The 20,538-nt window shown below is 38.7% G+C and overlaps 1 protein-coding gene across 1 annotated transcript in view; it reads left to right on the forward strand.

Moving 5' to 3' along the window:
- The first annotated feature begins 1,425 nt into the window (after nucleotides 1-1,425).
- ANKHD1 (ankyrin repeat and KH domain containing 1) overlaps nucleotides 1,426-20,538 on the forward strand; it is a 106,716-nt gene continuing 87,603 nt past the window's right edge. The window contains 2 exon segments of the mRNA XM_009322292.1: nucleotides 1,426-1,431; nucleotides 3,132-3,285. Coding sequence (XP_009320567.1) covers nucleotides 1,426-1,431; nucleotides 3,132-3,285 — 160 coding nt within the window.

The following is a 20,538-nucleotide window of genomic DNA, read 5'->3' on the forward strand; positions in this document are numbered from 1 at the left end:
TTGATATATTTGGGGTAGTTCGATTTTTTTTTTTAATTATTATTAGTATTATTGTTAGTATGTGATCATTGCAGGTCAATTCACAAGAGACATCTGGTTGATTAGGTAATTTCTTACTCTGCTATTAGCAATAAGGTATCCAACTGTTCATCCTCTCTAGCCTTGTCTTATTGTGTGAGAAACTGCATCGATTTACAGAAATGTCAGACGTTCTGACTTGAAAATGCATTGGAACTTGTTCTGGGAGACTGGCAATGGTACAGCTATTTTAACATTTTGCATATGGATTTTCAGTATTTTCACACTTAAGTTATATTTGTATTGTGGCTATGTTATTAAGCTCTTACTAAAAATCAAAACAAAAACTAAAAATTGATGCTCAACATGTGCAGAAATAATGAAAGCAGCTGCCTTTTCTTGCTGTAATATAAAACTAAGATGAACATACTGTATATGAAGCAAGATTTTTGTGTGAGACTTTAAATGTGCGAGGACTCTGGAAGTACAGTTGCAAACCTAAAGAAGAGCTGAAAGGCAGTAGGAGTTGCAGGGCGGTGAAAAGAACAGACTGCACCAATACTACACAGCTTGTACCCTCTGTAAAAACTGTATCTGTAATTCACTTTAATAAGTAGTGTTTGCATAATCAGTGTTAAAAAGACTTTTTCAGAGGTTCCTGTAAGCAAAATGTACTTCCTGTTGGGGGGAGAGGGGGAAGTTCCTCGCAAGTTGATAGTGTTTGTCAATGGTGAATTAACACTGATTTAGGTTCAGGAGGTGTATTGTTGCAGGTAATGTCCTGTGAGTACATACAAGTGAGCTTGGGGTGGCAGCAGTCGAGGAGAAGACGGTCCATATCTTTACCGAAGTGTCAAAAAATGGAGTTTTAAAACTCGCAGTGGGACAGCTTCTGGAAGGTCGATGCAAGGCTGATGTGCTTACCTTTGCCTGGGTGTTGTCGGGCTGTTCCTGAGGCTGACAGTGAAGGCTTGCCAGAAGGCACTTTGAACGCTCTGCAGTATTTGTTGGTCATAAGTGCAGTTGCTTCAGTGGCGGGCAGCATTTTTACCCCTTTTGGTATGTCTCCAAAAGGGAGGACTGCTGTTAAATTTAGTGGTGTAATTGGAAAAGGGAAAAAAAAAAGTCCATTAGTATGTAATAAAATTTCTTGTATGTAGTTCTCAACTCTGTATAACGAACAGTCACTTATGCACACAGTGGGATTTTTCTGCTGGTCACCAGGTCACACAAACATTGTTGCAATAGGAATAATATTTCTAATATATTGGTGAGGCAGAGTGCCTTGTGTAGTCTCGGGGGAGAAAATGAAAAACGCTGAAGTACTCCTGTAGATAAGGGTGAATTTTTCCAGGAGTCAGTTTTGCATCAGAGCTTATGCCAGCAGGGAGTCCTTAAGCTGGCTAGATGGACGTAACCTGGAATTTGAGTTCTGCAGAGGGGAGTCTTACTCTAGGGATGCATTTTGCTGTGAGTTGTAAATAGCTGCTCTTTGTGGTAAAAATGTGTATCACTGGTTTAGGTCACTAATTTTCTGCTCCTTTAATGCTCAACTCTTTCTCACAGTGACAGTTCTCTTATTTTAGGACCGTTGTCTGGACTAATCTAGAAATCTTGCTTCTTCAAGCTGTAAATCATAGCCTGCTGTCTTAGCTTTAATATTTGTGCCTTGGCACACAAGATATAATACCTATAAACTAGCCGATATCATGCATATCCACTGAGATGTGGAACTCATGTTCTGTGTTCCTAAAAGCCACTCTTTCTCCCTGGTGCCCATTGTATTCATATGTTAACACTGCATTTCACGGGGCACCCACGGATTGGCTTGGACGCCAGGGGATAATGTTACAGAACATTTACATATCAAAAAGAGGAAGAAATTAACCAAGTTGCTCTTAAATAGCAGTGCTCTATGGAGCTCTCCGGCCTCACGTTAACATTCTTTGCACAATGGGGCACTTAATAAGTTTGCAGATGGCCTGGTTTGATTTTTTTTTTTTGGAAGTATAAACGATCCCTTTCTTAAGGTGTTGTGGGGTGTTGTGTGATAGGGCTGAATATGATGATAGTTTACTGCTGGCGTGAGAAAGATAGGGGGAAGTATTAGGGGCAAACAGAGAAAGGAAGGTGAGACTGGGGCATGAAGTGGGAAAGGGCAGCAATGGTTGTATAACGAGCGTGTCTCACTTCTATGGCATTTTTAAGGCGCTGATAGTGTTGAACAGATAACATCTAATTATGAAATAGTGTTTTTATCTTAAAATATTACTGAAAATAGAGGAAATTATGTCTGAACGTGGGACAGATTCTGAAATGTTCTGCTCTCATTAGAGTATGAGTCAGGTATCCTCCTTGTTTACTCTGGCAAGCTGTCATAAAACTACAGTGTGTTATGTTGAGTAATTCCATGAGCTTGTATTTGGAGATCATGTGGGCCACTGGTGGGGACAGCATTATTGCTGTTCAGTTGGAATACCTGCTTGCTTAATTGTTCAACGTATCTGTTCTTGTCTAGAAAACATTAATGGCTGGGGTAATACTAAGTGCCAGCTTGGATACAGATGTTTTCGTTTTGAATTTTAGTCAACTGTCATGTTTCTACTCAAAACAAACAAAATCCTTGTGCTACATTAGTTGAAATTACTTTTAAAATAAAACTGAAAGGCATCTCGGCAAACCATTCAGTCCCTCCCTGGCTCTCGGATAGGTTCAGCTATACCAAAGTCATTACCGACAGCTGTATTTTAATAACAAGGTAGACAGAATTCTGGTGACAAAGACGCTACAGCCTCTTGTGGCAGTCTGTTTTGGGGGTTAACTGTCCAAACATGCACAACATTTTTTCAATATTTAATCTGCTATAGTTTAAGATCTTGTTAATTGTAATTTTTACAAAAATATGTTTTTCATGTAGAGTTTTTTTCCTTTGTGATTTCAAGTACCTTTTCAGTGAGTTGACCAGATGATTTTTATGGTTGTGTCCTATAATCTGTACAGTTAAAACATGATTATGATCGTACATTTTAATTATTTTGTGTTTTTTCTAATATTTTAGTTTTAGTATAAAGCTTCAAAAATGGTAAAATTATTTTTTCTAATTTGGCAAACAGGTTGAATCATTTATTTTGGACCAAGAAGATCTTGATAACCCAGTACTTAAAACCACGTCGGAGTTATTCTTATCGAGTGCTGCAGAAGGTGCGGACTTGAGAACTGTGGATCCAGAAACACAAGCAAGACTAGAAGCCTTACTGGAGGCAGCAGGTACATTCTTTGTGTAGTTTTTTTCTGAACCTAACTTGCACACAGATCTGGCAACCTGTAAATTTTGACCCTAGTGAAATATTCACAAGTCTGAAAATTTACCATGATGATAGGGAGCAGAAAATGGAAAACAAGCTCATAATTCTTACAGGTGTTGAGGGTTGCTTGGTCCACTCTTTCTGTACATATAAAGTTAGAAAAGTTAATTTGAATTAAATGGTATTTCATTGATCAGATGAGATTACATGTGTTACCAGAGGGAGGATTAAAGGGGAGAGAATAGAAGGAAGTAGACTTGCTAAAATGACATTTTTTCTGCTGCTTTGGTCAATATATAATTATTAATTCATTACTCCAGAAATTTAGAGGTGAAATACTTGCTTCTCTGTTTGACTTTCACAAAAATATTTTCCATTCTGTAGTTCTGAGATGATTGTTGGAAAATACATATTTAATGTTCATGTTTTGGAACTAGACTAGATGAACATAGTGCCACTACATTGGTTACTTTTATAGTGGAAGTTTGACTAATATAAGTCTTTCTAAGGTTTGTGACTCAGGTGTTTGCAATGGATTTGGAAATTATTTGTCAGTTTCAAAATTCCAAGGGCAAAAAGATGTAAAAACCCTGCTTTGAAACAAACCCTGTTTGATCATTATGGGTGCATACTCAGACTAGTAGTAGTGTGCTGAAATTGGAGTTTTCGGACTTTAGCTTTGAACACACTTAAGAGCTAGATAAAATAGCATTTATTTGCAGGTGTTTAGATGTAAAGCTATGTACAGTCCTAAAGGAGACCTTCATTCTGAGGAAGGAAAGGGGGCAAGGGACTCGGGCTTTGGGCTCTCTTTGCATTTTGAATTTGAAAAAAACCGAGCTTACAGCATAGCATAGCTTTTGTCAGCAGAAAGTTGCAGCAGCCTAATCAAAGGTGGTCCCCTAAAATTATTCTAACCTGCTATAACTCTTGGGGACCAAACTTTGCTTTGCAGGGAAGATAGTGTCTGGACTATCCCAGAAATAGTCTAACAGAATTTGAATAATCTGATCCCTTTTTAAGCACCCTTTAAAATGAGAATCAGTTGCAGTTTCTCTTGTGTACCTGATGACTGGTGCGTCCTAAAACCTATTGCTAGCTTGATAAATTGTCAGTGGAGATGTCTGATGGCTAATGTTATGAGGGCAGTCAGTCTCTGAGGTATGTGCTTACATCTAGGGTTGCAGTGTTCAAAATGATTTCATGGTATTTAACAGATCTAGGAGGTACCATTGCTTCTTGTAATGCCTGGGAGAATGCTTTCTTTAGATTTCTAAGCAGTAGTTGGCCACTTGTCCGCAGGATTAAATGATTCGTTTTTAATCTGAGGTTTCCCTGCTTTGATTCCCCCATGGTTTGTTTTTAATCTGAGGTTTCCATGCTTTGATTCCCAGAGTGCTTGGAGTAGGGATGTAGAAAATGAGCAGAACAGAAGGAATCTGGAAAGAAGAGCAAATCAAAGAAAGAGTGCTTTTGTCTGGGGGCTCCATCTCCCTCTCTCAAAAGACTGGACAAAATAATGCCATTTGATGAATGTGTGAGAGCAAAAGACTGAAAACACTCTTGAGAAAGTCCTCTAGTTAAGCAGTACTTGTCTTTCCCACTGCGAATTTGAACACTAAAAATATCATTAGGCTAACCTAAAGGAGACACTGAGAATCTGGTAGTTTATTAATAAAAGCCATAATTTGAAGGTGATTGAAAAAGAAGCTAGTGTTTCCGGGAGATGTTGTAGTATCTTCACTGGATTTCTCTGGCTGGTTTGGCTGAAAATACCCTTTCTAACCTTCAGTGAGCTTCTAGGTTTCCATCATGGGAACAAACAAACTGGCCTGGTGTTGGGACTTTGTATTGTTTTGCAGTTTGGCAAAAGCAAGTGATTTCTCCTGTTACTTTAGTCCCCAGCATTAAAGTTAGCTTGCAAAAGTAGATGGCAGAACTATTGCTCGAACAAGCAGTTTAGCTACGGCCTTGTATGAGGTGGTTTCCAGGGTAGCTTGGTCTTCGTTGTGATGATCCCCTCTCCTGTGGGAGGCTTGATCCTAACTTACAACCTAGAGGAAAATTGGTCTTGCATTTAGTGTCTCAGATTTCTTAGGGTTTCTCACATGCAGGGTTCCTGGCTGTGTCATTAGGATCTTAATGAGTATGACTTGCAAAACTGGTTTTGCTCATTCTTCATGAATCCTTTAATGCTCAGATCTCACATGGACATGCTGTTTATTAATTCTGGAAGGTAAGTTCTAGCAACTGCAGTCAGATGGGATGTTCTTCTTCAGTTTGCTTATGCAGAAGCGGTTTTCAACCATTGCATTCTTTAAGATTTGTGGGTGTTTTGTTTTTAAGTAGCTGTCCTGATTTGAGAGCCAGTTAGGCCTGCATGTGCAAGTGTAGAGGCCAGAGAGTAGTTGAACTGCTTAAAAATGTTTCTATACATTGTATTTGCCCATCATAAGTGTGCTGGATATTTTTTTTGCAGTTCAGCTTGTGTATTCTGTTTCCAAGAGGACTTAAAATATTTTGTGGCTTTGGATGCCGAGGGTGACAACCTTAAGTAGAATTTTTAGCAAGAGGGTTGTGCCTCACCCCCCTTAACATAGCAACAAGTATACACATACATACATATCCACGTACACACAAACAGTGGTTAGAGGTTAGATTCTGTATGTTTACTAGGTCCTCTGAAAACCTGGCTGATTAGCTTTAGTTTGGACGATATTTCCTTCTGTAATCTGTTTAAGCAAAGCACAGGCACTTTGTTAATGAACAGCTATATTTAAACAACTATCAGTGATTGTATTATTTCACAAAAAAACTAGTTTTACATTCTGAAGACCGAGAGACTTCACTGTTCTATGAATGTCATAAATATGAGTTGTTTTCATCTTCAGAAATTGAAGATAAATTAAAACAATTGAATCCTGTTCTTTGGGAACTTATCCTAAACAAACCAAGTCTTTTGTATACCTTCCTTCAGTTTGACTCCTAGTAGCAAAGAAGGGATTTATAGGTAAAATAACCTATGGAAAGAGAACTGTACTGTTTGGAGATGTTTCCGTTTTTCAGACTGTAATTAAACAGATTCTTAGTATTCTGACAGTGGATTCATGTTCTGCACTAGAAACACTCAGTTCCACTGTTAATTAGGGTACTGTTGATTTCTTAAAATAATATTCCAGCTCTGAAGAATCATGGTTCTTCTGTGGGCCTTCAGTAAGGTTGCCTATTAAATTTCCTTTTTAGGGACTTTCCTTTTTAGTTGACTGCTGGAGGATGAGAGCTCTTTGCTGCTGTGAATGAATGGTTATAGCGTTCAGAGCTCTGGCTCTTCCTGGCAGGTTCCTCAGTCGGTCCCTCAACACACATTCTTAAAAGGGCAAACTCACCTCCAAAGAGCTGGGGAAAGTTTGACAGGTTAAAGCCATTTCATTTTCTGGTCCTGCCTTTTATAGGCATCAGGAAGGGAAAATGACTTGCTTATGTAGCGCAGTCCTCTTTTTGGAGTACAGGTTGTTTCTTAAAGAGGGTAGAGAAAGGTGTTGGTTGAAGTGTGTGGTCAAATACAAATCCCAGATGCCCCTTTGGTCTATTCTGCACCCAAAACACAGAATTCCACAGAAAGTTGTAAAATGTCAAAATGTTAATCCCTGCAGTTAAAATACCCTGTTCGTAGTGTTTCAGCATGGTTTTGCTGAGTTTTCTAGGAAGTGACATAGAATGTTACTGAACTGATTTTTAAATTGAGAAAATAGCTTGGGTGCCTGTATCCTTACCAGCAGATCTTTTGAGCATGTTCCTTCTCAATCTGAACATTGAAGCACTTTGACAATGAAGCATCAAAAAATAGATGCAGGAGAAAGTGGTAAAAAACCTCTTTGTCTAGCATTGGAGCACTTGGTGTTCCTGTTGAGTATCTACACAAGGAGGAGTTTTGTTCGCAGTGAGTTCTTCAGAAGTCCTACTATTGTTTATAAGAAGCTTGTGAGGAAAATCAGAGTATTTTGGAGAGGAGCCATGTTCAGCCAAGGGTTTGCTTAATGAAACAGATGTGAGTAGTCCATCCTTATGTTCAGACAGGGAGCGGAGTTATATACATCCTTCTTTTCTGTTGAAATAAAAGATTAAAGGTGACTAGAGTCCCTCACATAGATGGCTTGGTGTATTTGAGACTCCAAAGTCGCACTGCATTTAATAATTTGAAAATGGTGAAAGAGAAATCTAGTTTTAATAACAAGTGTCTGTTAATACGTGGTGAATTTCAGTAGTTGATTCAGGCATGAGGGCCTGATACTGCTCGTTGGAAAGCTGGTAGGATGAAGTGGGGGGCAGAACAGGTTGTGTATTCTGGAACCGGGCGAGGCAAAAAGTGGAAGTAATCACCTACTTAGTGGAAATACAGAACACAGGTCAAAATATGAATGGGCCCAGATAAAATCTGCCTGCTTTAGGATAGACTGAAAGGATAGAGTGAGATTCAGCAATTGTAAAATTGAATGCTTTCCAATGTGTGTATGTGTATCTCTATATTTACCCAGTTGCCAAGCTGTTGACCAAACAAGCTTTTTTTGTGTGTGTGATGTGACCAAACCCATTCATTATTCACTAACAGCAAGGGGTTTTTTTGATTAAAATAAAGTAAATTATATTTGTTTTCCCCAGCGTTAGAGGGTTGAATGTGACAAGATTAGACCTGTGATCCAGCACTACCAGGGAGTGAGCTGTGGTCTACCAGAACAGTTCAAAAGATGCACAGCTTGCTTTCATCCTGCATCCGGGAGACCCCTTGGAAAGTGTCAGAGACTAGGCTAGACAAATTCTTTGATCACGTTGTTTATGATCAATAAGATTCATGTGTGGACCTGGTGTTTCTTTTCTTAGGGCTGCTGAGTGAGTAACTTGTGATTTAAATGGAGGCGGGCACCTAATCCATTAGAAACTTCACTTCTGAAGGGTTATCCAAGCTCCACTTCAAACTGTAGAAGTTGAGGGCTGCAAAAAATGGATGATACATGTTTGTCAATTTAATGGCTGCACCTCTGTGCTCGTGGAATGTAACAAATACATTTCTAGATCTGTATCGGTGTTCTTGAATAAAAAAGAAAAACAGAGTCTTTATTGGGGGGAATCCGAGAGAGGATTGCTGGAATTTGAGCAAAGATGGAACTTCATTGTAAAAATGTAGCAATATCAAATTTGAAGTGTGTTTAGCCACCTTCAACATGGCAAAAGCCTTACCTTAGTCCAACTATTTTGACTGTTTTTTTAGGGGGGAAAAAAAAAAGAGAGGCTTTTCACCCTAATTTGATTTGATCTGAAATACTTGTTATTGGATTATTGGTGTTATTTGGATGCAGTATACGGATCAAATAAGAGAAACAGTTTTCATTAAGAAAGTTCAAATAGGCTTCATTCTAGGCGTTTCTTTAGAGATCAAAGCTGTGCTATTACTAAAATCACCACTGTCTTGTTAACTGGAAAACTTGCCTTTTGGGATACTGGCACATTACAGTGACTTGCTCATTTTCTTTCTTTACCATCTAAAGATTCAGAGTGGGAAGGAATATATGGTATGTGAAACATACAGATGTGTTGTGCTTTTGAGTAAGTTGGATAAACTGTCTGAATTTTGTGCATGTAATTGAATTATTAATATTATATTTCTCTGAGGTTTTGCATGATTTAAATATTTTTTTCTAATCTCGTAGGCTTTTAGATTAGAAGTCTAGTCTAATCCTGCTCTTAGTCAAATTAACTTCCATACTTTGAAAGTACGTTAAATGTACCAGCTTCATATTTTTTGGCTCTTTCTCAGTTAGATTTTGCTGTGAAGAACAGTTTCATTGTCATAACACTTAAACTGATGCTTTTAGGTATCAGAGACAGCTAAGTTATCTTACCAGATCTGAATGCTGTGCTTTTGGAATTCTTTGGCAAAGATGATTCTGAGATTTTAACTTTTCCTCAGCAGGGATGGGGAGCGGGAAGAGACGAGATAAAAAGTTACAAGTTTTAATTTGTGAAATATTAAAATTGGCCAGGGTAATCCTCAATTTCTTAAGTTGTCTGCATATTTATCTCTCTATATATATCTCTCTCTGTCTATATATATCTCAGAGGTCATTGTTAATCAGCCAGTGCTTTATGACTGTACCATAAACAACTTGTGCAATTCTCCTTTTAGCATGATTTTTTTCGAAGTCCTGGATATATTTTTTTTATTAACTCGTACTTCTCCTTTCTATTTTACTTCTGCCATATTTTATTTTTCATGCAAGTTGGATTCTTCTGCAAGGTAAAATCCCCTTTGTTACTACTGTTCCAATATGGGGATATTCCTGGTTAAAAACTTCTTTCTGTTCAGTATTTTTTTTTCAGGACTTCTTGTTATATTTGTGCTTGGACTAGCATCAGCCAAAGAAGGAAAGTAGGGAGGGTTTGGGCAGGAGAAAAGAAGCAGTGCTTTATTGACAGTCCTACGTAATGCCTGAATTGAGATGGTATTTAGCCTGTACCAAGAGGAGATCCTCCTCTTTTTTTACATGTATGCTTCCTTCATCCATCAAAGTGAAAATAATCACATTCAGGCTTTGCAGCGGGGTGCAGAAGCTTACACTGGGCTTTGTGCTGCTGCTGGCAGTCGGCTTAGAGCTGGCTGTGTGGTACTGCCGTCTGTACTGGGGAGCTGGTGCCCCTTACAGGGTACAAGGGGTCTGTTGTGGGACAGCTACTAAGACTCTTGTTTGTTGACAGTACACTGAAGCAAACTTTTGTTTTGGTTGTCTTGAGGTTTGTGCTAGATTTGGTAAATAAAGGTCTTGCATAGCAATATTGCAGGTAAGCTAGTTATGTGGGTCTATAATATTCATCAGGTATAGAAAAAAACAGAACACTAGCTTGAACAGCAGTCCTCTTAAAGCTAATACCTGGTAAATATTGCTGTTGACCCAAATGTCTTGTCACAGAATGTATCTTATTTGAGCGTGGTGTTCTTCTGTTTCTTTCATGTGCGTGCTTTCTCTCTAACCAGGTGGCTACTGGTATGATTCTTTCTTTGTGATGCCTGTGTCAGAGGGGAGCGTAGACGTTAACCTTGTGAAATGAAGCAGTTACTACGCTTGCAAGCTTGAGTTCATCAAAATGTAATTCTTCTCCCTAAGTGTATCAGGAGAGTGAGGAAGGAGTGAGGAGGTAGAAAAGCCTGTGTCTCTTGCTTGTATCTCCTGCAAGAAGACTCTCTTAATAGTTTACTAAAAAAACTCAGTTACACAGACTTGGATTTTAAGTTCACATTTTTGATTTTCTGCATTTGTCAGTCATGTAGTTTCCTTAGCACGTGATGATAAAACCAGAGTTTAGAAGCGCTCAGAACATAGTTTGAGTATTAAGTGAGTGCTTCATAGTGTGCAGAAGATCGGATCTGAATCTCCCCACTCAGATTCCAATTTTTTTGATGTTCTGTAACTTTGTGGCAAAGTGTGGTGGCAGTAACTAGTGCCAGGCACTTACCTCCGTACTAGACAGACTGGTAAATCAGGTTGGTAGTCTGGGTAGCCACCCCTTCTGGGGCTGATTGGAAGTATACTGTCAGATGTAACACGGTTATATAGGAAGCAGGGCTGCTTGCTACCTCTTATATAAAGAGTTGCTTAAACTAACTGGTTCGTGAGCTGTGACAAGTGCCTCGGGACACGTGAGAGGAATTGACTGAGCTCTTGTTGGCAGACCTATGATACATTGTTCTTCTATCAGTTTTATAATGGTATTAAATATTTGGGTTTTTTAAGGGTCAGAAGCAACAGACCATACTGAGTCACTAATACTTTACAGTATATGGTGTAACAAGTGAATCTGTTACTTTTTTCTATTGGTAACTCACCTTTGACAAAATATTACTATTATATATTTAGGAAGTAATTACAATAAACAAGTTTCTAGTAATACAAATGATAATATAGTATATGCATAACATAAATGATCAAATTCTGCTTATTTCTAGAAATTCAAGCTAGTTTTCACCAGATTAATGAAGAATAAAATTATGTAAAATATACTGCCACTCATCTTTGATTCTACTTATGGAAGCAAGTGGCTGCTTTTGCAGTGGGTCATGAGCGCCTTCATTGCCTGTTACAAATTATTTTCTGCCTTATTTTGAAAGCTAAGAAATTTGAAAGAACTTAAATACCTTGATTTAAAACAAGCTGTAGTACATTAAGCATCTTGCACAAAAATGGAGTTTATATTCTCTGTGAATGTGAAGTATTTAAATACTGTAGGAAACTCTAAAAAAAAAAAAAATTATTGCATTGCACAAATTTATCCTCGTTGTATCTGTCAAGAAAATACTTGCTGTGCGAACAAAAGGCACAGTGCAGGTCTGTAATGACTTTCTCTGTGTAACAAAACATTATCTCTAAAACAGCGATTACTAATTTGTCATGTAGCCATCACCTTTTCCTCAAATTCTGTACAGCTTCTTAAAACTTTTTGAAAAATAGAGCTGAAAGAAATCTCATTAGATCTAGTTTTATCTCCTTCTCTTCCTTTTCCCCAGGCAAATTCATCTGTGCTTGTGCCTTTCCTGACGGGTGGCTTTAAGAACTGGTTTAGACAAACTGTCTCCAGTGCTGGAAGCTCCACGGCATGCCGAGCCAAGTGCAATCCTTAGGATGAGAGGGTTTTTCTATCAGTCCTCAGTGTTACATGCTGAAATATGTAACTTGGGGGCGAAGGGGGCACTAAGCTGCTTTGGAAGAGCTTCACGAGGGAAGGAAGAAGGTTGTCGTAGTAAAGCAATCGGTGTTTTTTTTAGTGGAGTTGCTTTGGCTGCTTGTTTAATGCATCATATCCAAGTTCAGTGTTCCCTTTTTCAATGCAGCCATCCTTAGAACTGACTTGCAGACTGTTATCTTCCTCAGTTTTTTTTTTTTTTAGGCTAAATAATATCAAATCTTTCTTTGCCCTTAACTCATGTTGTTTAGACTTTCATCTGCTCTTGTTCTCTGGAGTCTCTGTACGTGATCTCTGTTCTTTATAGCTTGTTGCCCCAAATTAGTCATATTACTCAAGTTGAGCTCTATTGATGCATGGAGAGTAGGAGTGTTATTTCATCTGTCCTGCAAGCTGTGCTTTTGTTTATACATCTCAGTTTGTTGTCTGCCTTTTGCAGGAGAAATGTTAGTTTACAAGTTGAATTTGACTTTAAATCTACCAATACTTTCCTGAAGAACTGCTACCTGAACGAATTATTCTGTATTTGTGCAGTTGATTATTTCTGTGTGTGTGTATATATATATATTTGCTGACACTCCTGTTTGCATATGTCCTTTAAAAAACCTTCTTGAATCTGCATCATTATAAAGGCTAAAATTCTATCTTTGCTTTCAAAGAATTACATGGCTTTTGAGTAACAGGAGGGTCACAGTGAGCAAGAATATTCTAAGTAACCTGGCCTGACTTCCAGCTGGCTTTGCCTTGTATTGCCAGAACCAAGCAAGCAGCATGTTTTGGAAGTCTCTATAGGGAAAGGAGCATGTAGGAAGATGAAAATGAAAAGAGGACAAACTTGCAATGTGGCTCTTCTTTTGGCTATTAGCCTTCTCTTATAGTGAGCACACCCACTGCCTGATCTTCCTAGACTGTAGAGATAGAATAAGAGGTAGAACAACTTTATTTTAGCCTTCAGGCAGATAAGAGCAAAGACCTGGAGAGAAATAATGGAAGAAGTCTGCTTTAGTGAAATCTTAATTGGTCAGACTTTTCCATGCTTGCTATCTGAAGCAGCTCCATCCAGAAGCTATCCATTGGATTAATGCTTCTTACAGTTTCTCTCTGCATTGTGCTCTGACGCAGCTCAGTAAAACTTGTGCTCTGCGGTGCCACATGTTGGATTCTGTAACTTCTGATGGACAAAAACTCCATCTGAAGAAGCAGAGCTTCAGAGACAGGTACCTAGGTGAAAGTGCATCTCTTGATGCACCTGTGTCCTCTTCCCTTTTAATTTTTGAACTTCAGGAGGATGCCACAAAGAATAAAAGAAGTGATGGTATGAGTCCCCTGCGCTCTTCTGGTAGAGGAGTGGTTTTTTCTAATGCATTAACAGTAGATGGGTGTGTTCTTTCTTCAAGTTGGGTCATGGTAAAATAAATTCCTTATTTTCTTTCTGAAGGCTGTAGCGTCCTGAGTTTTGGTTGTTTTGTGCTCTATAAATCTTATTTTCAGGATGTTTTGTTATGCAGCGTGTATGTAATGACAGTAGGCTGAAAGGCTGTGGATCTTCTTAGGTAGAGGAGGTTTTATGAACAGTTTCTCAAATGTTCAGCTTGAAATATGAATTTATACACTAGTCTGTGCTATACACCATTAGGGTGGTGGTTTTTTTTTAAAGAAGTGGTGCACTTGGTCAGCCTCTGAAAATGCTTCAGTATTTTGGCTTGCTTTGCCATACGTGATTGGCATAAACTGGGGACTAAAAGTCCATGGGCTTCTGGGTTAAGTTGATGATGTTATTGGCTCTCAAATTTTACTGTTAGCTCTTTGTTTGAAAACATGGAATTATTTTCAAATTTTTTGTCCCAGATAGTCACTGAGTACTGTACTGAGCCACAGCCCTTTTCTGATTCAGGAAAGCAATTACAGCCCATTTGGACTCAGTTTCCCACTGAATGCTAGAAATTTGGAGAAAAGAGTTCAAGTGGGATGTTTGCCTATAAATAGCATTCAAAGGTTATCTGAGTTCTCCTCTTCCTGCATCTCTATTGTGCGTGGGGGTCATATCCTGGTGTTAATCTCCATAGGGGTACGATATTTTTCCTCCAGAAGCCTTACGTTACTCAAAAAGCAGAAAGTAATTCCACTCCTTTCTTCTCCTACCACCAAATAGGTGAAAGTGTGTGTAAAGTAACTTGTTGTCAAAGGTCAGAAGCCCTAAAGTAGATGAGACTTATTTGGCTTAGTTTGAATGCTAGAAGTCAAGAATAGGAATTTTGTGCACCTTCTTCAGCATGAATACGTTTTTTTCTTATCTTGATGTTTCTCAGGGATATGTGGGGTTTTTCTTTGCGCCTTACCCTCCCACAGTGGATGGTACCATTTCCATGTTCCTCCTTTCCATGTTTCAGTAGCAGTCTTAGCTCTTTGAGGTGTATCTTTCTGATTCTTGGAGACAAGCAATTGTCAGACTTGAAATGAGGAGATATTAGTTCTTCTCTCCAAGGCATAAAAGGAAGAACTAGGAATTAAAGAATAATTGCCTACTGTTAGCCTCGGTATTTTTTCTGTAAAATAATGAAATAAACCCTGTAAATTTTTCCATATTTGATGGCATGAAGTAAAGAATTTGTTCTGAAGCTGCTCTTACAGAGGTCGTGATTTCTGCTTCTGGATCGTTTACAAAGTTGATGTCTTTATAGTTGTATGGGTAAATATTGTAAGCACTACAACCTCAACTTAAATTCCCCAGGAGTGACTTGGGCTTTTAATACTACTTTGTATAAGCAATGAGAAGCAGTCTGATTCTTTTCTCTCGGTCTCTAGCCTGGATGCTTCCTTGAAATACGGGAGTGTCAGAGCTGATGTCCAAAGCTCTGAATTTGGAGCCTAGCTCCTTTGATGCTTGCTGGGGCTCTCGGTAGATGATACCAATTTTTGCATGTTCGTTTAGCACTGTGTACTGTCATTACGATCCAGTTGAGTGTGGTGGTATGTATGTGTGCCCTCACGCTTCATTTGACAGGGTGTGAGCAGGTGACTGCCCGTCTCTAGGGGTGATGTGCTGAGTCTGCCATTTGAGCGTGTGCCCATTTAAAAGCTAAACAAAGCCAAGCAAACAATTCAGCTTGTGGCTGAAGTTTTCCCTTAGCTAATCACAGTAATACTGGCAAGCGTGATACAACCAGAAGAGTATTTGTTTTAAGTGCACAAATGTGCTTGAATACTTGCTGGTGCTGCAGCCCTGGAAAAGATGTTGAGGGAGGGAAGAGAAGGCTGGCAGTGGAAAAGGCGTCGGGCACCCAAATAATTCACTGTGATTTTGCTGCCATGGCAAATCTTTCTGGGTGTGTATCGCTGGCTTTTATCTATGTTAAGGGTGAAAAAAACCCTAAAAAAAATCCCTGACTTGGTCATTCAAAAAAATTCAAAAATGAAGTGATAAGCTCCTATTTAACTGTAATGTACAGTACCTCCCACTTAATCCTAAAGAAGCACCAAAACAAATTCACATTCAGAGTAATGTAGATGTTTATAAACTAGTGCTTAATCCCATCCTTGTCCTTTATAATTTGGATTAGTTAGCATGGTGTTTTGAATATTCCTCTCAAATGCAAGACCATACGTTTTCTTACAACCAAAAACAAGTTAGAAAGGAGGCCTTAGTTGCCATGTGTAAAAGTGCTTTTTTTTAATTAAAAAAAAACAAAACAAAACACAAAAAACCCAGAACAAACCCCAACAATTTATTGGAGCTGGTAGAATTAGCTGTTACTCTGTTTAATAAAAATACCTGAGTTACTGTCAGATCTTGTTTTACAATGCTGCACTAACTAGAACTAGCTCATATACTGAGGGAAGACAGGCAGGGTACTGTGACTTCTCTATAGGATGCAGAATTTTTTTCTAGTATTCCAATATAGATGCCTAGTAGACATTGGATCTTTACAGACTGAGATGATCTGGAAGAAGAGTAGTTTGTGCTGTGGGGATCATCCCTGGCTTGACATGTGCCTTACAACAGTTGTAGTTACTGGGTTGCAACTATCTCAGGGTTAGAGCAATTTCTGGGTGAATAATTGTTTTGTCTGACTCTCTCCTATTGCAGTTCTTACCTAGCAGTCCCTATGGATGTCAGTCAGGCTTTTGGTGTTTTTTTGTGTGGTTGTTTTGTGTTTTTGTTTTTTTCTTTCTCTCTTTCTGGGCTGGTCTTCTGCCTTTGCTCTTAACTCATAATGAGTAAACAGGAGCTTTCTCTTCCTCCAAGGCCAAATTCAGATGTCTGTACTTGCATTTGATGTGTCTTGCAAGCCAAAACACAGATAGTTTGAACGAACCTCTTTTGTAGGGACCTCTGTTGCCACATATTGAAAAGACCTAGTTTAGCTTAATCTCTTTTGCCTTACGCTTCTTTTTTTTTTTTTTAAAAGTCACATTCCTTGAGGAAACTAAACTTCTTTTTTTCCAGTACAAAATCTTGGGGCTGAGGAAGATGCTTCTTTCTCCGCTCCTTTCTATCTTACCTCTCCATCTTGTTGCCTCTTGAATATGCTAGCTGAGCAGATGCTCCGGCCAGCAGGGATGCTGTGGGATCAAAGATGAGAAAAACGAGCAGTTCCATGTCCATTGAAGCCTAGCTGTAGGTAGAGAGTAAGAACTTCAGTCCAGGGGTCCATATGTGTAATAGCTTTCAGTGCATACTCGGTAGTTTTTTGCCATGATCGGTTGTAGTATTTCATAGGTATGGGGAATGTACTCACCAGGTTTTGGACTAAGGCTTAATTCTTCCAAAGATACTTCAAAACAACCAAACAAAAAAGGAAAAGGAGAGAATGAGTGAACAGTCCAGACCAATCTAGACAAGTTTAGCATTAATGCCTGTTCTGTTCATAATTGTGTTAAATTTTTGCATCTCTGCTAGAGGAAATATGAACACTTTCTTGTACTTGTATATAATTCTTCAGCCTTTGTGTTGAACTACAAGCCCCCTCATATTCTCCCCTGAGCTTTAGTTTGCTTTGTTTAAAGCAATTCAGCCATTGAATTGCTGTTTAAATGATGACTGTGACAGAACTGGCAATTTTTTTTACTGTGTTACTGCTTTTGTCCTAACTGTAGCTGCTTCTTTAAAGCATGAGGTAATCCAAGAGGCAGGTATCTCTCCCAGACGCTTATCTGCAGTGAGATGGGTGAAAAACCTATTTGCTGATGACGAAGTACATCTGTAACTATGACGCAGGAGTAATTCATGATGCTTCCATATTAGCTAGATGCAATATGTATGGGATCAAAGTGCATTTGGCTGAGTGATCAGCATGATTTTATGCACATACACGATGAATGTGTCTGAAGGTCCTGGTTCCTGTAAGGAATCAGCAACGTTGAGGATTGTATCTGGGAGCTTGTCACCTTGTAGCGAGACAAATGTTTCTTTGCTAGAGATTTAATAGAAACAAAATCTTGAAAAATGGAAAGGTTGGGTTTCTTTATAAAGATATTTGATTAGGAAACATAAAAATTTGGACATTCTGAATGAGTGGCAAGGGGGAAGGTATGTGAAGTGGCTGAGGTGGTTTAGTGGCTGTCTGCTGTCACCGTCAGGCAGGAATCTTCTGTTCCTGGCTGGACAGTTTTCTCTCCTCTTGCCAGTTGTGGTGGGTGGCTAGAAAGACCCTTTGCTGGTCAGATTAATCTTGCTGTGCTGGTTGAAAGCTCACTCTTCTTTTCTCAACTGTGAGTGCAGTGGGGTTGGTGGGAGTGCCTGGGGAAACCCAGGGAGAGGAGGAGTACTGAGTCATCTTTCTGGTAGTGGCCAAATATTAGATCGGCACAGAAGAGCTCATGTTATTTCAGCTTTAGAAAAGGTAACTCAATTTTCATACAGTGGGAGAAAATGGATGCCTGGTGAAAGCTTGAAAAAATCAAACTGATAGAAAAGTTTAGAGTTATCCTGTAGCAAAATCTGTCATGGTCAGGAATTTAAATAAGATGCAGAGTGTGAGGAGATAGTTATGGATAACTCTTCTGGTATTCTTCTTTCTTATTTGAACTCTTATACAGTAACAAAACTCTATCACAAGGTTTAAACCAATCTTTTATTTTAGTATTTTAAGTTAAAACATGTGGTATTCCATATCAGTCAAATATCTGTATTCTTTCTTGCATTCTGAAAACAAAGGAAATGGATGGATTGAGTTGGTGGAGAGGAATTAGATGAAACTGCAGACTGTTTGGGGAGATTGGGATTTTGCTAGAAACATCTGTAAGTCCATATAGAGCTGGTTTTTCATTGCTCAATTTGCTTACGGGGCTTCCAAGCTTTAGTAAAAGTGGAAGTCGCTGGCTAGTATTGTGAATTACCTGACTGAGCAACCTGGTGTTGAAGTAACATGAGACTAAATTGAAATCTAGTGGGGAAACTCTCAAAAGAAATGCAAATGTTAATGTGTATTGACTAGTTAAACAAGAATTCATGTTTGTGCTGAAGTATAGAAAATTAGTTTTCAGATTTTGAGATATCTGAGCACACTGATGTAAAAGCAGATGATCCCAAAAAGGAACCCGTGTCATCAAAATATTACCAAAATAACAGTAAGAACTAATTGTAGCTGGAGAAGTACTTCCTAGCTTTTGATTCTGAAAAAAGAAAATCTCGCTGCTACAGTTGCCATACTGGAAAGAAAGCAGAGAGAAATGTCATCGAGATTTCTGGCTCCTGTTCTGACAACTACATTGAAATATATGTAAATGCAAATATAATATTGAGAGTTTGCAGTGTCAAGCAAGTGAAAAATTAGAAGCTGGAATTAAGGGTAACTTTCTCCAATGGCACATGTATGTTGTGATGGCCTTTCAGTTTTCCTCAGACGTCCCCTTTCACTTGCGGATATTGCTCAAGTGAGTGAGTTCCTATTACTTTTAGGAGTGGGGATTTGTGAAGAAAGGGATATTTTGAGGTTAAGAACATGAAATACAACCCAGGAGAATAAAATTATACATCTGCTTTTGCCAGAAAATGCTTAGCAGATGATCTGAACATGATTTTTCAGATAGCACTGAAAATGTCATTTTTGGGTGTGATGGTTTGCTGTGAGGAATCTGATTTGTAGAAATTGAAAACTCGGCTGTTCTGGAAGTCTGTGGGGAACTGTGATGGTGACATATGAAATATTGTAAAATGCTAATTAGTCAAAAAAAAAACCCCACTAAACCCCCAAGCTGTAGCTCTTAATTTCATGCTAAATGAGTTTTATTTAGCATGCCCAAATACTAATTGAGAAGAACAAAAATAAAAGTTGCAGCCAGTGAATTCTGTTTGTGCCATGCACTCTGTCATACAGGGGGAAAAAACCCCACAGTTTTATAGTGAAAGTCTGTATCAGATGTATATAAAAGGATAAATTCTTGTGTTCAGCATAGTTACAACAGGGATGTTAAGGGTACAGTACGTTTTCAATGCACTGGAGCCAAGATCAGACTATAATTTTGATATTCGGTGGTGAAGATTACAGAGGCGTGTGCTGGACTTTGAAAAGACTGAAAGCCTCAATGTAGGGTTTTTTGTGTGTTTTAGAAAACAAAGCTAAAATAAACTCTACCATATCAAATCTCTACTACTCCCTGTCTGGGACTAATAGTGTTGGAATGACCAATTGAAAAATGGAGAAGCGCTCTGGTTACTACTTTTCTCAAAAAGAGGCAATAGGCTATATTTACACTAAAATGTCTTTTAAATGAGAAATTTCAAAGGACCAAACACATTTTTCACGGAGATTTAGCTAAGCAAAAAAATACCATTTTTTTTTGGGGGGAAAGGTAAAACTCCTAGGAGGTTTAGTTAGTTGTGGTCTAAATAGTTCACCATTACATAATAAAAATGTTTATTCTCTGTGGTTGCCATCAAGATATGTTCTTGCCTTTCCCCTGGCAGGTTTTCTCTCTTAAGGGATTTGGAGCCACCTTCCGCCTCTCCTTCCCCAGTCAAACCAAATTTTTCTATTTTTACAAGCCTTTTGCCATCTTGAGGGCATATTTCAGATGTGCCAGGATTTTAAATAGTAGTGCTGCCATTAATTGTCTGATTGTTTCATCCTTTTGGGTCTCAAGTTAGGCACAACATCAAGTTTCCTTTGCACAGTAATGAATGCTTCCTTTCTGCCACCAGTGTCAGCTCCTGGTGTCACATTCAGCCAGCAGAACTATTTGCAGGAGAATTTTTATTGTGATTTGGAAGATGGCAAAGGCTTACTCAAGGAGTTAAGCTGAGCCTTTCTGCTGTCAGGTTGTCACCAAGTGCCTAAGCTACACTGAGCTTATCATCCTCTGTTTGCTGGTACTGTCCATGGAGAAGACTATTCTTTCTTCTCTGGAGGTACTCTACTTGGGAAAGTCTGATGTTTTTCTGTAGCTGTATAGGATTTCCAGGCATACGATAGGAATTACTGGATTGAACAACTGTATATTGTAGGCTGAGGAAGACCAGCTCTTCTAGAAAGAGGTAGACCTA

Source organism: Pygoscelis adeliae, unplaced genomic scaffold (assembly GCF_000699105.1).
Source record: "Pygoscelis adeliae isolate BGI_AS28 unplaced genomic scaffold, ASM69910v1 Scaffold514, whole genome shotgun sequence".
Classification (NCBI taxonomy): domain Eukaryota; kingdom Metazoa; phylum Chordata; class Aves; order Sphenisciformes; family Spheniscidae; genus Pygoscelis; species Pygoscelis adeliae.